General features: G+C 37.1%; 2 protein-coding genes across 4 annotated transcripts in view; one reads left to right on the plus strand and one right to left on the minus strand.

The window, feature by feature from the left end:
* Window positions 1-15,639, plus strand: part of LOC101159822 (voltage-dependent calcium channel subunit alpha-2/delta-3) — a 126,107-nt gene that overhangs the window by 98,216 nt on the left and 12,252 nt on the right. For all 3 annotated transcript variants that reach the window (XM_023956644.1, XM_023956645.1, XM_023956646.1), the window contains 3 exons: window positions 13,074-13,135; window positions 14,365-14,409; window positions 14,502-14,564. In XM_023956644.1, the coding sequence (XP_023812412.1) occupies window positions 13,074-13,135; window positions 14,365-14,409; window positions 14,502-14,564 (170 nt within the window). The remainder of the gene's footprint in view (window positions 1-13,073; window positions 13,136-14,364; window positions 14,410-14,501; window positions 14,565-15,639) is intronic.
* lrtm1 (leucine rich repeats and transmembrane domains 1) lies at window positions 159-7,730 on the minus strand. Its single transcript, XM_011477165.3, has 4 exons — window positions 7,189-7,730; window positions 5,154-5,532; window positions 4,844-5,049; window positions 159-3,340 (listed from the first exon to the last, which is right to left on the minus strand). Exons 1-4 carry the CDS (start codon window positions 7,223-7,225, stop codon window positions 2,832-2,834), a joined length of 1,131 nt encoding a protein of 376 aa, XP_011475467.1. The 5' UTR covers window positions 7,226-7,730; the 3' UTR covers window positions 159-2,831.

The following is a 15,639-nucleotide window of genomic DNA, read 5'->3' on the forward strand; positions in this document are numbered from 1 at the left end:
ACTCCAGTGAGCCATTTTCTTTCACATACAAACACACAATTCTCTACATTGAGAGTATTGCAGTATTCTCTGCCGTACACTGCTGTGCTTTATGTTCCCACTTCACATATGCCTCCCCCAGTACTACTTTCCTTCTTTTGAAATGAAAAACTCGCTGCCCACTTTGCTGTCTTTTTTTTATTTGTGCACTTACTGCTGTAAGAACACACAAGATTGGTTTAGATCGGTTCCTTTCTCAGTGGTTCCTTGACACAGTTCAACCTGATAAAAGTTGATGCTTTTTGTAAGGGAGTAAACAAAGAATTGATCAACCAGAAAGATACAGGAAAGTAGAATCTCCATAGTACAAACAACATTTTAGAAAATGGGAGATTTTAATGCATGGTTTATCTAATGCATCTCCCCAGATTTGACAGATGATGTGAAATTATAAAAATGATCATAAGCTGCAGATTCTAGGTTTTTTGTTTTTTTAACTTATTGTCATTTATGTAAAAGACAACTTTGCCACAAATTAAAAAGGAAAACATTGAAATCTACCAGTAAATATTAATAAGTATTTTTAAATTATAATATTTTATTTGTATTAATTTTTGTTAGTGTGATAATTTGGTCTTGTTTTCTTTTTATTAATTCTACACAGACTTGGTATTTCCCAATGTCCAAAACACACAAAGGAAAAGAGTGTGGAGGACATCTAACTCATAATAATAAAAGTAAAATGACTAAAAATAATAATGTCTGGTCAGTGTCAAAAAAGATGAGGCCTACAATTATATAAAATGCAAACACCCTAAAATAAGAGAAAAAAAGGAAAAAATACCAAATTATTTCACAGTGCCTGAATGTGTTGACATAAAAGGAGTGCATTCTGGGTAGTCTATGCCTAGGGGAAACCACTGGAGCAGAAGGACAGAGATGGGAGAGTCTGTGCACTGTCATTATGCATGCACACACATACAAACGGAGTCTTCATCAGATTTACATCAGTGGTGCACAAGCAGCCCACAGTTAACACCAGCTCGCAGTATAATCTGACCCCGTTGATTCTAGTGCTGCTGTCTTAAAATAATAGTGAGCTGTGCCTAAATTTCAATGACTAATAAGGGAGGATTTCTGAACAGCATAAAGTTAAAGTGGGTGCTGATGTACAGCGGTGACCCTCATGCTTGTTATTTGAGTGTTTGCGCACAGAGATGATTTTATATAAGAGTGTTAGATGGGAGAGGAGATGTAGGCTAGAATGCTAATTTAGCGTAGGCTGGTTGGGGCCAGTTTTCACTTCACTGGCCTGCGCTCCACTGAGCTGTAGACTTATGAATACGCTAACACACTAACTTGACAGGACAGGCTGATGACATCACACACCACAGCCCCTGCAGACATCTCTAAAGTCACAATGTTTGTGTGTGTGTTCATATAAATGTATGTACGCCAGCATGTCGGGTTTGTGTGTGTCGGTGTACTTGGTCACATCCCAAGCCACGTGCGGTGAGTCTGCTGCCACAAAAGTCAACTCGGGCATTGAAACCAAAGGCATCTGTGCCCCTTCAAGTGCTTGTCTACACTCCAGCATGCTATAAATCCATTTTTGCTTCAGTTTATTTTTTATTAACACTTTAAAAGTCTTCTTCTTTTTAATCGTTTAATAATAAACTGTGGTAACAGAAAAACAACTCAAAATCCTCTGAGATTCTAACGTGACAATGAAATCCTTTTGAAATTAATATTAAAGGAAATATTATCAAGGAAAATGAGGCAGCTATTCTTTTAACTTTTGTATCAGAAGTTGGTGAATAAATTTAATGCAACTTTTGGATTCAAAGGATTAGGATTTTTTTTTTTTTTAGGATTTTTAACATCAAAAGACAAACCTCCACATTTAGATCACAAAATACCTGCTAACTAACTTTCTCCAATAAAAAGTACATACTGTATTCATAATCTTTTGCTATTTGTACCATAATTAATGTATTACCACTTAATTTTCTGTATCCAGTACAAATGAGTAATAAGTAAAAAACAAACTTGAAACTGACCTCAAAAGATGCTGTATGATAAGTCAGACTGATAAAGGCGTAAAGTCACAGGAGGAGGATGAATCATAGACTTTGCATTTGCTGTTGGTTCATTATTGCTTCAATGAATTTTCCATTTCAGGTTAGCTTTCTGCGAAAATATTCTTTAAAAAAACACATATTTATCACAAAACTATAGAACATCGTTAGGCACAGACTTTAGAATATTTCTCCGTATGATGGTCATTAATCCACACGCACGTTCAGTCAAACGTGAAATATAGATTACCCTTTTTTGTCATACAAACATGGATAATCATGGCAATTCAGGGCACAACTTACAAAAACTCCCCATGAGTTATTACAGATTTAAAACAGACTCAAATTCTAAACCAACAGGAGCTAAAAGACAGCAAAGGTCTACCTTAAAAAAATAATAAATAACAAAGTTACTGGATGCAAATACCAAACATTACAAATACCTTTTAGTACACAGTTATAAATATATCTTAATTTGCCCCTGTTATTGATATGCAGTTCTTAGAACAAAAATGTACATTGTTGAATTCTTTGGCCAGCCCCTTAGACCCGCATACAATAGATACTCTTCTCATTGGTGCATAGTCAAATACCTGTGCTACCCAGATCTTAACTGTATGGTGAGTTTATGTAAAAATAGTTATTTTTCACAAATTCAATTTTTTCTAAAAATTTACACCCAATCCCACACATGGCATCCAGAGAAAATCAAGTTAAAGGGTTGAGACCTCCAGAGCAAAGAGTTTCAAGTCTTGGGGAAGTTTCATCCTTCTCCTACGCGATAGCATTTTCCAGTGGTTCCTTATCATCTGCTGTGGCATGATCTGCCCCTTTTGTTGCCGCCAGCTCCTCGTTCTTCTTTAACTCTCTCTGGTATTTGGCCATGATGGCGGCGTAGGCGCATCCATACACTGCTGCAGCCAGCATCATCAGACACACGATGCCACACACCACGCCGGTGATTATCACCGTGGCTATGGCATGGCGCAGGTTGACAGGCCGTTGCTTCTGCTTGGGTTCGCACTCTGTCATTCCCCCTCCTCCCCCACCAAAGCCCTCCCCCATTGCCATGGGAACATGTAGGGCATGAATGGCAGGGTTAGCATGATTGCCATGAGTGTGTCCTCGCAGTAGCCTCTCAGACTCCAGGTGATGTATGTTGGCAAACAGGTAGTGGTAGCTTGTAGCCATGCAGGCATGGAAGAGCTCATAAGGAACTTTTTGCAGATCTTTATTCTTCATTTCTTCTGGCTGGGAGCAAAGCACTTCATCTATGGCACCACCTTAGGATCAGATTTACAAAAACATATGGGAACACACAAGGATAAGCATAAAAATCTTGAATTTGTTTTATCAAAACATACAAAACAGAATTTCCTTTTTGATCAATAAAGTTTTAAATATTGTAGCCCTAAACTTAAACTAGTTCTGGAAGTCCCACTCCAATCTATTTTCAAACTGTTCTTAATGGTCTTTTAATTTTGATTATGCTGTTTTTAGCCAAAATAAAAAACAAACAAACAAAAAAACGAGTTGTTTTCTAGGTTGTGGGTGGGACTGTTACCGCGGAGTAAGCCTGCCCCCTTCCCATCATTAATGTGTTTACACTCTTTCCTGCTAGCTAGGACCCCTCACAACTCCAACGTAATATTACCGGTGCAACAAAAATGCTAAGCAATATTGGAACTATCCGGCCGTACAGTTTAGAGCCAGATACCAGCTCAGATGAGGAAAACAGCCTACATGGATGTAGTCGTCTAAAAGTGGATGCATCAGAAGGGAACAGCGGATGCGACTGTGCTAGCTTCTGCGTCACACCTACAAACTTTTTCCGACAACTTTTTTTGTCTGCTCCGATTCACAATAATTTGACTAAAGACATGTGCCAAAATGCAAATTTAAGCTTAATAGACTTTGAATTTATGTCCTCCATTATCAGAAAAATACAACAAGAACATGTTGAAAACACCAAAAAGAAATTTTTAATGGGAGTGGGTCTTGAAAGTATACTTTATTTTTCCTTGCTTCCTTTCAGAAGGCATTAGCATAAAGAACGTGACTAGTAGCACAAGAAAATTACAATATGTATCACTAAAACTGAAACGACAGTTAGTTTGCTCTCCTATGGGGTGTCCTCGAAATGTCTTTTTCTTTCGTTTCAAGCAAGCTTGGCAACACATTTTCTCTCTGATTGTTTGATTATACAGTAGCTTACTGGGAGACAGCATTCTCAAAACCAGATCTATTGTTCTGTTTTGCAATAATTAGAATGTTCATCCAGTAAAATGAAATTTAAGCTAAGGTTACATAGAGATTAAGGCTGAACTCCCAGCTACATGTAGCCCAAGCTTTTACTCTACGGTTGTAATTTGCATCCTAATGACTGCTGTTCTCTCAACGCAGCAAAACAGAGACAACCAGTCACAATTAAAGCTTGATTGTAAGTGTTTCAAGTTTTTATAAAATTGCATAAATGTCTGTGATGCTTTTTGTCATTGCATAATTAATTGAAATATTTAAAAGTTAACATTCAAAGCTTTGCCTTTTAAAGCCAAAAGCTATTGTGAGACACACCAGTAGTGTGTTTATAGTTTATAGTCTTTTTCTACCTTAAAAGAGGAGGGCTGTTAAATTGCAAAAGACAATGGCAGAGTTGTGGGACGTGTGTAAGGAAAACGCCTCCCTTTATCTCTTTTGTGATAGTACTGTATATGTTGCCATATTTAATTGTTTCCGCAATATGTTGTTGTATTTAGTAAGAAAGCAAATAGTCTGTGTTCTCTGACCTTTAAAAACATACGTCTCCAGCCAGAGCTTCAGGCCTATCATTTGGCAGTCACACCTCCAGGGGTTGCCTTGTAGTGTAAGGCCATCCAGGAGCGTCATAGCCTCCATCAGTGAGCGGTCCAGTCTTGTTAACCTGTTGTATGCTAGCCCCAAGAAGCTGAGGTTCTTTAAGCTGTCCCCCATGGCTCCAGGCAACCCTCCGAGACTGGGAGGATGGACAAGAAAGTAGTTAATTAAATAGAAAAATGTTTATACGATAAGTTAAAAGCATGAGAATTTGTTTTATGTTTTCTGATGTCATAGCCTAACCTGTTGTGTGAAAGGTCAAGCCGAGAAAGTGAGTGAATTGGAATGAGGAGTCGCCTGTCGAACTCTCTGAGGCTGTTGTGTGCCAGGCTGAGACGCTGCAGAGTCCTCAGACCCAGCAGAGCAGTTGGTGAAATAGATGTTATAGAATTATTTGATAGATCAAGAATACGGACAAGGGGTATTTCCCGAAAAGCCATTGATACAATTCCCCGGATGCGGTTATCTTGGAGGTACAGTTCTTGAGTTTCTGGATGTAGTCTTCGAGGAATGTCATATAGACCGCGACCCCGGCAGTCTACGACTTTGTTGTTGCAACTGCACTCTTTTGGACAGGCCTGAGCCAAAGACAGTGGGGAGAGGAGGGCACACACCAGTATCACTGAAGAAAAACAGACAGTTAGTGCAACAAGGAAAAAAAAACCACGATGCTACTTTTATTTAAATTTTAGTTTTTCTTTCTCAGTTGATTTCAGCAAAAGCCTCCACCTTTACTACATTAATGGAAACAATAATATCCTCTTTGTAAGCTGCCTTGGCCACTGCCATTGAAAAGCAAATTATTACTGTTTTACCTTCATTGTAAAGTTTCTTGGCATAACTTTCTAACTGTGAATTAGTTCTGATTGCTTGTCCTTTGTCAACTGAACACAAAAATAACTATTAGAATAATGTGCTAACATCCGCCTTCCACTGCCCTCAGACAGTGACTCCACCAAAGCCTCACAACCCCTCACCCACACACAAATCCATACACAGCACATATTAGGTATCTGATTCCCTTTGAGATGCCTTCACATGTCAATTCCTTCTGGAACATCACTGCAGTATTTATAGCATTGGCTTGACGAGCTTCAAGCTAAATTTCTGACCCAAGCTTTGGTAGCTCACAAGTTGATAACATACTAGATATAGTAGTTGTACCAAGATTGTTATCAGATTAAACTGTCCCTGCAGCCAACTTCAAAACATATTTAAGACAGGAACGTGTTTTGGTTTCTTCTAAAGGCATTAAAAGCTTTTTCTCCAAAATCAGGTCACATCTTCTACAAGATTCTTGGTAACAAAGCCCTTAGGTCTATCTCTTTAAATCAGCTTAGCATAAAGCATGAAGCAAACATTTTGGTTATTCGATGGAGCAAATACATTTTCAAATAGTCATACAAAAATAAGTCATTTTAATATAAACTTTGCCTCAAAAGGTTTTTGCTAATTTCAACATATTCTACAACTTAATGTCACAGATAAATCTCTAAAACTATCTTACTTAAATACTTTTACTTTAAACATTGAGTTTGGTGTAGGCCATGATAATCATGTATTCAATCATTTATATTGATTTATTTGCTTGTTGACTTTCTTTTAGAGGTATTAAAAATGAATATGCATTCAACCACAGGTGCTACATGTTCAATTCCAGCTAGTGTGATCCATTGGGTCCTAGATGCATATTATCTTAGTTACAGTAGGATGGGTTCACATTTTTCTGGTTGTGGTGCAAAATTTGTAATGCTTTAGCTTATATTTAGACATTTACATGTGTAAATGTGACCCATTCATTCAAATATTCACGATTACAATAAAAAACAAACATTCATGCAATTTAACAGCTTCAGTTAAGAAGTAGATCATAACAACGTAGCATCAACTACAAAATAAGGTCATTGCAGAAGACTGGCTCTTTTCTCTGATGTGCCCCTCTAGCCTAAAGTATATGAAAAGAAGTTTGTAATGACATGCACTCGTAACCTTGAGCCGGTACCACTTTCAATCAACACAACACACACATCAGTACCAAATTGCAGCAAGAAAAGCAAACATTCACAGGGATAATGTTTGTCATTTCACCTAAAAATAAGAATTTGATTTAAAAAAATCAGAGTGAAGAGAATTGTGGTAACCATGTTTTTATGACCTTCTGTTATACAACAGTTTATACAACAGTAGCTTTAACAGATGATACTTGTGCACACCTGCAGAGGACACCAATAAAACTCACAATTACATCAAAACTCCTCAGAAATAATGTAGCTCCTACCTCTCATTTCTGCCAGTGGTGTCTGTGCCGCTTGCATTGAATGCTCTTTTATCTCCCCTCTTGGATTGTGGTTACTGGTTGATGATCCATTTGTCGTTGGTGAAGCTTGGAACAGCTTGTCCTGATTCTGAGCTGGCTTTTACAATTGACAGGTGAGAAAAGGCAAAACGAGATCAACAACAGAACTCCGTATTGCCCTCAGGGTCCATGGAACTGCCGAAAGGGCATGAAACCCCATCAGAACAGGCAGATCAGCGCTCAGAGCTCACTGCCAGCCAGTTAGCCAGTCAGAGAGAGAAGCTCTGCCTCCTTCTCTTTCTCTCTCCCTGTCTTTTTTTATTTTTCTCCCAGTCTCTCTCTTTATTGCACTACCACTAGATATCCTCTGTTTTTTCCCCTGCATTTTAAAATGACCCTTTTTCCTGCGGTGCCTTTCGCCTTGCCCATTTAGGTTGAATACCCACAATTCAGTTGAAATCAACCCCCCTGTCTGCTGTTTTGCCCCGTTCCCCAATCTACAGTTGCAGTGGTGTGTGTGACAGTGTGTCATCTCCCAACGGACAGCTGTTCCTCTTAAATAACAGCACAACCCATTCACTGACATTCACATTACACTGCCAATCGCTTTGGCAAGACTCGTAGAAGACAAATTTAGATTTACACCGCAGTGTGTCGACAAAAATACTTCCCTGCCTCAACACACAGTGAACATAGAGAAAGCCCGCTGCTATGGCATGCTCTGATGATATTATGCGTAAGCCGTGGGCAGGGGGGCTGGCAGAACACGCCCCCAGCACAGCAACACAGAACACATGAATGCACACATTCAAGAACACACACGGTTCTCTATTAAACTGTTGCCGTAAATGTGTTCCTTTTCATGTGAAAGTGATTGCTGAGTTACACGCTGTATGATCGTATATGCATTTTATGAGCACAAAAAATAAAAGAAGCGGAAAGAGATTGATAATCCAAATATTTTTTTCTGTGGGTAAGATTGATTTTACAGGCTATACTCTTCCCAACAACTGCCTTCCTGTCTATTCACATTTAAGCTCTTTGCTATGCTGAAGGGCCAAGCAATTATTTCAATTTGCCCAGAAAAAAATGGAGACACGGTTGTCATCAGTCTACATTAATTAAGGTTTTCTGCTGAATACATGATTTATTTGAAAAGACACTCAGTAAATGTGCTTGAGAGGATGAGCTTTTGTGCACATTCAAATGTTCCTTTTTTGAGCTCAGTGCAGTTGTATACATGTATCGCATGTTAGTTTGTCTTCTCATCTAGTTTGTGTGGCTGATTCTTTTTTTCTTTCCCCATTTAAAAAAGGCTAATAAATAAATAAAGTGCAAATATACTTACAGCATCATGTGACTCCTTTGTCCTGTATGTCACATTCATTGGAGATGATGCTTAAGGCTTAGTTTCTCAGCAACTGTTTTAGACTTTTTTTCTAAAAAAATAAAATAAAATTACAAAACTGTAAATGTATGTGCAAATAAAAGGCATTCAAGTATTTTTTATTTTAGTTTGGAATTTTCAGCTCTTAATCAAGCCTCAGTTTTTTAACGCCTCTGTCTTAGATAAATAAGATTCTATAAATAGAATGAGAAAGGAACATAGGAGATGGGTAGATTTGAAACTCTTTTTGTTATGGAAAAATGCAGAATTACGGATACAGAATTACATTACAGCAATGCAAAATTACGGAGCCCGGGACCTGACATGGGTAAAATAAACAATTAATTAGTTCCCACAAAATAATATTCGGATATACATTTATCCTGCTGTATTTGAATGCACCAATAAGATAAGTGGGATGCCTGATGGAATATGTAGCATGTACCCTTCGGATGTAAACTGACTGCTAACAAGTATGTTAATAAAAGACAAGTTACCTCAGTGAATATTATTATTCTTATTCTACCCTAAACTACAACACCCCATACCGGAGCCAGCCAGCTGCCCGAATGCCGGCATGAAAAGCAAAAGCTCAAAGCGGCAGGTGCGTTATGGGGAAGCAGCAAGCTCGGGCATCCTATATCGTATGATATTTTCCTTATTTTCATTGAGACAATAATAAGAAGATCCCCCAGTTTGATTTCCCTGAACGGAGTGGGTACCTGGATGTGAATGAACCCAGACATGGAGACGTAATTACAAATTCTTATAGAGCTTTTTAAAATGATTATTTTCGATCTCTAAACATCCTCCTTGTCCTCCATGCATTGTAATGAGATACACACAGACAGAAATGTGAAGGTATCTGCTGTCAATCCAAGTATTGCTCATATCATTGTTTTTGAATGACTTATCACGTGAATTATTATTTCGTTCCCATGAATTAATTATTTCGTGTAATTTTTCGAATAATTTACTTACCCATGTCAGATCCCAGGCTCTGTAGAAAATATTGCATGGCGCACTGGTTTGTTTACTTAAAAAAAAGAAGAAGAAGAAGAAGAAAGAACACAAGTCCATGGGGAATCTGAGTTGTGAGTTGATTGTGTATGTCTGAATGTGTGTTTTCTTGTTCTCCCACTGGAGTGTGAACTCATGTATAAATGCAGAGGAAATCTGCACAAACAGACTGTATATCTAATAAATAGTCATGGTTTACCAGGGCACACCACTTTGAAAAATGAAAAGAAGTCCTTTTGTGCTGATGAACATTTTTTACGTTTCTGCAATCTGTATTAAAAATAGAAATATTATAGGCTAAAAATCGGATGTCATTCCTACTGAGGATTTAACCAGTACTAGATTGGTGTGTGGTGGATTTAGAGTGGAATTTCTGTCTCTTCACATTCAAACTCATAACCCCAGTTTAAGGCATAAATATCCCCAAGTCTTTAAACCCTACCTAGGGAAATTAAATGTTCCTCTGGAGTACAGGAAAATTCCCTCAGTAAAAAAGTCATAAGCTTTTGTTCTGAGCTATCATCCAGGTAGACGCCAACGTCAATGTACTTTTAACCTCTAGTTCTATTACATATTTTGAGCCCCAGCTTGAAAAGATTTTTCTTTCCGCTTAACAAATAAGCCATCCCATAAACTTACTATTTTAAATGCTGTATAAGCAAAGAGCAGACATCACAGAACTTAATAGAAATGTAAGATAATTGCATTTTTTGCATTAATGTGTTTTTAAAATATGTAGTTGTTCTAAAAAAAAAAAAAGCTGTTCCTAGTTTTGGGAAACCACTCATTCTCTGCCAGAATGCTAAATCAGTCTCAGTTTTACATGTGACTAAAAGGATTTGGCTAAGCTTAATACCTACCTGTTCCTCTGGGCAAGAACTAAAACAGGTGATATGAATGCTTCAATTCTTAAAAAAGGTGAAAAAAACCAATTAATCAATTAATTTGAATTTTGATAGCTTCAGGCTCAACAAACAATATTTGCTTGTTGGTTTTATAATGATTCATTACCGGCATATAGGAATAACTACTAAAATGAATATTTAATGCATTACATGAAACACCAGATATATTATTTATTTATTACACAAAACAACAACATAAAGAGGTGTAGTTACAATACATTATATCATTTGGTGAAATGTTTCCTCACTTAACCAATGTTATTGGCAAAAGATTTTAAGGAAAAGCTACAAGAACCAAATAAAATAAATTCATAAATGCAGAGGAAGAACGTCCACCTCTGATGGGAAAATTGCAGGTTTGGTTCCTGCTTTGCCAGCTCATGTGTTCAAGGGTTCTTGGGCAAGACACTGAATCCCACATTGCTCCTGGTGGTTATAGGTTGGCGCCAGTGTTAGGCCGCAGTGTGTGAATGTTTGTTTGGATGTGACTGTGACTGTAAGGTGCTGTGGGCTTTCCAAGAAGGTAGTAAAGAGATATGTAAGTATATGCCATTAATGCCATTTTCTTTGGTCCATATAATGTAGAAAAAGTAGAAAAATTTGTATATTCTATTGCCACAACTTTTGCATGACAATAAAAACAAACAACAAAAAATGGAATTCTGACTATATGATTTAGAAGTTGAAACTTTGTTTAACTTTCATTTACTAAAAATTATTGTAAATGACGTGGTTTACACATTAACTTTTTTTTTTTCTGGGACTTATTTCGTAAAAACTGTTGGATCACAATGCATTCAAAACCTAGATGAATTTTGATGTAGGTTTTTATAAAAGGTGATCCAGTACAATATGTGCTAAATGTATAGAAGTGATCGCCCCTGTAGCCCAACCTAGTTGTTCAACAAGCTTTATGCAGATCTCCCATAAAACAAAAGTCCACCACCTGATCCTCTGCTCCTCCCTGTCCACATAGCAGAACTGTATGCGTAAGAGAATATATGTATGTGAAAGAGAGTATATATGACTGTGAGAGCAAGAATGTATGAATGTGAATGGTTCAGAATAAATAATGTCTTATACGGCCCCTCAGAGAACTCCCCTGTTTCTCATGTGATGGCTCATGACAATTGTCTTACAGAGTTTAAGTTCATTTGCATCCAACTTGTGTAGATTGAAGGGCACGGTCAGGTCTTCTGATGCCTTTCATGGTTCACATTGGAGTTGATTTCTTCATAGCTCAGTTTTTTTGGCAGATGTGAAAGCTTACTATAACTCTAGCTTAGACCAAACTAACTTTACCAAACAAGGGTTTTTGTTCATTTACAAAAAAAACATATGCCTACAAAGTGAATACACAAAAACTCTCTAGGCAATCAAACAGCCAACCTAAGCCAAAGTTAATAAAATAAATTAAGGTGATATGAACGCTTCAATTCCCATGAAAGGTGAAAAAAAAGGTCCTAAAATAACAAACACAAATAACAAGGCTTTACCAACTATGAATTTGCCAACTATGCACCATGAATTTGAAGTAATCTTATCATTAAAAAGAATAACAATCTTCCTTGTATTACAGCAAAGTTGGGTAAACCCCAAACACTGAAAACTTTGCATCAGATGTATTAAGGGATATTTTATAATTGTAGACTATAAAGTCTAGACTAGATAAAGACTTATTAAGCAACGCAAAAACAATTGTTTGAAGAAAAACTTTTTTTAAAAGGGATTTTCATTTACTTTTATATATTTTATGTTTTGTTAATGACTCACCATAAACTACAACAATCTATTTTGAAACAAATAAGGTGTGAATTTGAAAATTCAATATTTGCAACAAAATGTTTTGTTGTGATGTAAAAATATAAGTCTTCTTATGGAACAAAACATTATGAAATTCAACATTTTACTAAATAACATTTTACAATTCCTCTAAATGTAAGTTTAATTGAAGCCTCCATAATTCAAAAAGTCCCTCAATACCATTATTTTTTGTTCTTTAGAAATAACATAGTTTTTAAATGATACTTGTTTTTAATTGCGTAAAGACTTTAAATATGCTCCAGCAAAGACTCACAGACTCCCAAAATAAAAGAACACCCCCCTCCCCTCTTGCTGAGAAACAGCAAAGCTCTGCTAATTCTTAGTGGTAGGGGGTAGAATGAGAGGAGGATGAGAAAAAGAAGAAAGTAATGCCTGGAAGTAAATGTGACATTATTTCCACAGCCTACTTTGAACAACCTGACACATTCAATGCAAGCAATTGCATTTTTCCACTTAACAAATTTGGGTCAGTTCTGCGTAGTGACCTGCTGGATCAGAGCTTATGTTGCCACTCTGGAAAAGCATGTTGGAATAGCAACAGGGAGCCAGTGAATAGAAAAATAGATGGATTTTATGTGGTTGTTGATAGTGGTGTCGGTTTTGGAATATTAGAAACATTTTCAGGCACACAGTACAGTAATATACAGACACTGTCACACTTTAACTTCTTAGGTGACACTTGGAGATCTTATGTTTATTATCTTGTGTTGATGCTGCTGTTTCTGTTTCAGCTGTGGGCATCCAGATGAAACTGGAGTTTTTTCAGAGGAAGTTTTGGACAGCCTGCAGACAGGTACCATGTAAACACATGCATGTTTGCATTTTGCATGTTTTCCTGTAATCCAATCCAAACTGCAACAACACTTTTGGATATAAGTAATCAATAACGCAGTAATAACACTAACAAAATTGTCGTGTGGTCAAATTCTGTATCTTGTTGCAGAGTTTTTTTTAGTGGAGTGGAGTCTATATGCCACATTCACCCCTCTGAGTTTGTTCAGTATATTTTATTTAGCCTTGACACTACTTATTTTCACCATAAGCACAAATGTGGGGCAATCTGCTTGTTGGTTTATATGGCTAGGATTTCAACCCCCCAATTTTCAAATTGCCCAAAGAAAATGAATATATTTTTACCATCTCCTGTGGTACATCAACCACAAATAATGCATTCCAATGTCTCAGAATCAGGTCAATTAAAAAAAAGCACATTTTGCTTATTTGGACAGATGGTGCACTTTTGAAGCTTTTCAAATATGTGCTCAAAACACTTTAAAGTTGTGTTTTTATTTATCTGATTCTCAAATCTGGATCATGTCCACCTACACATCAAATGTGATCTTGATACTGGCTGGCACAACAGCAGACACACCATCCAACAACATGCAAAAAGCACCTCCAGCATGCAGCATCTGTGGTTACTAAATGCTGTAGTGCTCCAGGAGACCCAGTTTTCTACGCTTCCGTGAGCAGAAAGCAGAACATGGTGGTGCTCAAGCTGGCTTCTCGCTGAACAATTTCCATTGAAAATAATGATGAGTGATGCAGTTCATGTTGTCAGTCACACCTGCTCCGGAGGCTCAGCTGGCTGCTGGAAACAAAGAAAAACGCTTTCATGAAAAAAATAAAAGATATATAAAACCAATGTGTGAGAAAGGAATTCTGTTGTCATGCACATCTGTGTCCAAACCATGGCTGTTCTTCAACATAAATGCTCCTATCTGTTGGCTTGCCTTTATTCTGTTGTGCAGGATAAACCTGGGATACTTATTTTTTATGTAGATATGTTTTATTTAAATTGTGGTAATGCCTTGGTCTCAACACACAGTTCATGGTGGTCAATACATTTAACTAATCTCTTTCAGCCTTTAACTTAAAGCTGAATAAAACACCTTTTTTTGTAAACACTTCAGAAAGCTTAACATATTTGTATGAATAATCATTGACCTATTTTCCAACTAAACTGTCATTTTAATGTGTTGCTCCTTATTAATGCAAACTTTTTTTTTACATTTGGTTTAGTGCACTGCATTAGATGGGAAATGCTCCATAAGCTGTGATGATGAGGTCAGTTTCTTTTCACTATTGCATAGTTGTAGCTTTTCACTTGTTCGTATTTAACTTTCCTAACAGTTTTAAAACATTTCTCTTTTATACAGAATGTCAACTGCTACCTTATTGACAACAATGGCTTCATTCTGGTAGCTGAGGACAACAGTCTGGTGAGACACGGACACGTGGAATTACTTAAAGACCTACTCCGATGAAAAATGTGTTTTTGGAGTTTTGAACGTGTTTCTTGCAGAATTGACATTAATAACATTAAGATTAACATTGGATTTCTGAGTATTCTTTTGTTCAGATCATTGTGAATCGGGAGCAGACCCAAAAATGCCATCAGAAAAGCTTGTAGATGTGCCATAGAACCTACAGCAATCCCTACTGCCTTCATTCTGATGGATACACTTGCAGACATATAGATCTACGGACGTCTTTTTTTTCCTTGTTCGAGCTAAAATGTGGCTCAAAACTGTACAACTGGATAGCCCCAATATTGTTCGTTTTTTTTTATTGCACCGCTAATATTAGGTTGGGGTTGTAAGCTGGGGAGGAGCACGTAAATAGAGGGTTGATGGGGAAGGGGGTGGACTTACTTCGCACCAACAGTCCCGCCTCAGAGGTGAATTTCTGACGGACTACTGCCGCTCTGCAGTAACGATGTTCTAGAAAACAACATAGGTTTTTGGATTTTGGCTAAAAATGACAATCTATGCCCTAAAATGATAATCATAATTAAAAGACCACTGGGAACGCTTTGAAAATAGATCAAGAGATGATTGGAGTGGGACTTTAAATGCAACATCTTGTCACAGGAACATCTCTCATAGAAAGGATTATCCAACACTCATAAGTCATGTATAGATGTATTTTTCTTGTATATTTTAAAGTTCTATACTTGAGGTTGTTGTGTAAACTGCAGCCTAAGACATACACAGTGCTTAGCAGTCAGCAGACATGCTGTCACTTTAATTCTGGCTCATCCAGAAACCAGTCCACTGGCTGTCACTGCCCTTCCTTTACCCCTCTATGTTCTTTTTGTGGCTTCTTCACTTGTTGACGGAAAGATGGAGTCTTTTTTTTGTGTGTCTTTGGAGACACATCGGTTTCACCTAAAAACAATGTTCAATTTGATGTGTTAACAAAATTAAAAGTGAATTCATATTTTTGTTTGTAGCTAGTTTACAAAATAACTAGTGTATCTTATTGCTGATAAATCTATTTTATTAAAAAGGATCT

Source organism: Oryzias latipes, chromosome 7, assembly GCF_002234675.1.
Source record: "Oryzias latipes chromosome 7, ASM223467v1".
NCBI classification, from domain to species: domain Eukaryota; kingdom Metazoa; phylum Chordata; class Actinopteri; order Beloniformes; family Adrianichthyidae; genus Oryzias; species Oryzias latipes.

Bases quoted from the DNA above. Each gene is read 5' to 3' on its own strand.
- lrtm1 (XM_011477165.3), bottom strand. From the start codon at position 7,225: ATGCAAGCGGCACAGACACCACTGGCAGAAATGAGAG. The intron at 5,533-7,188 runs GTAGGAGCTACA...GTTTTTCTTCAG, and splicing joins ACCACTGGCAGAAATGAGAG to TGATACTGGTGTGTGCCCTC. The intron at 3,341-4,843 runs GTCAGAGAACAC...TCTGATCCTAAG, and splicing joins GGAGACGTATGTTTTTAAAG to GTGGTGCCATAGATGAAGTG.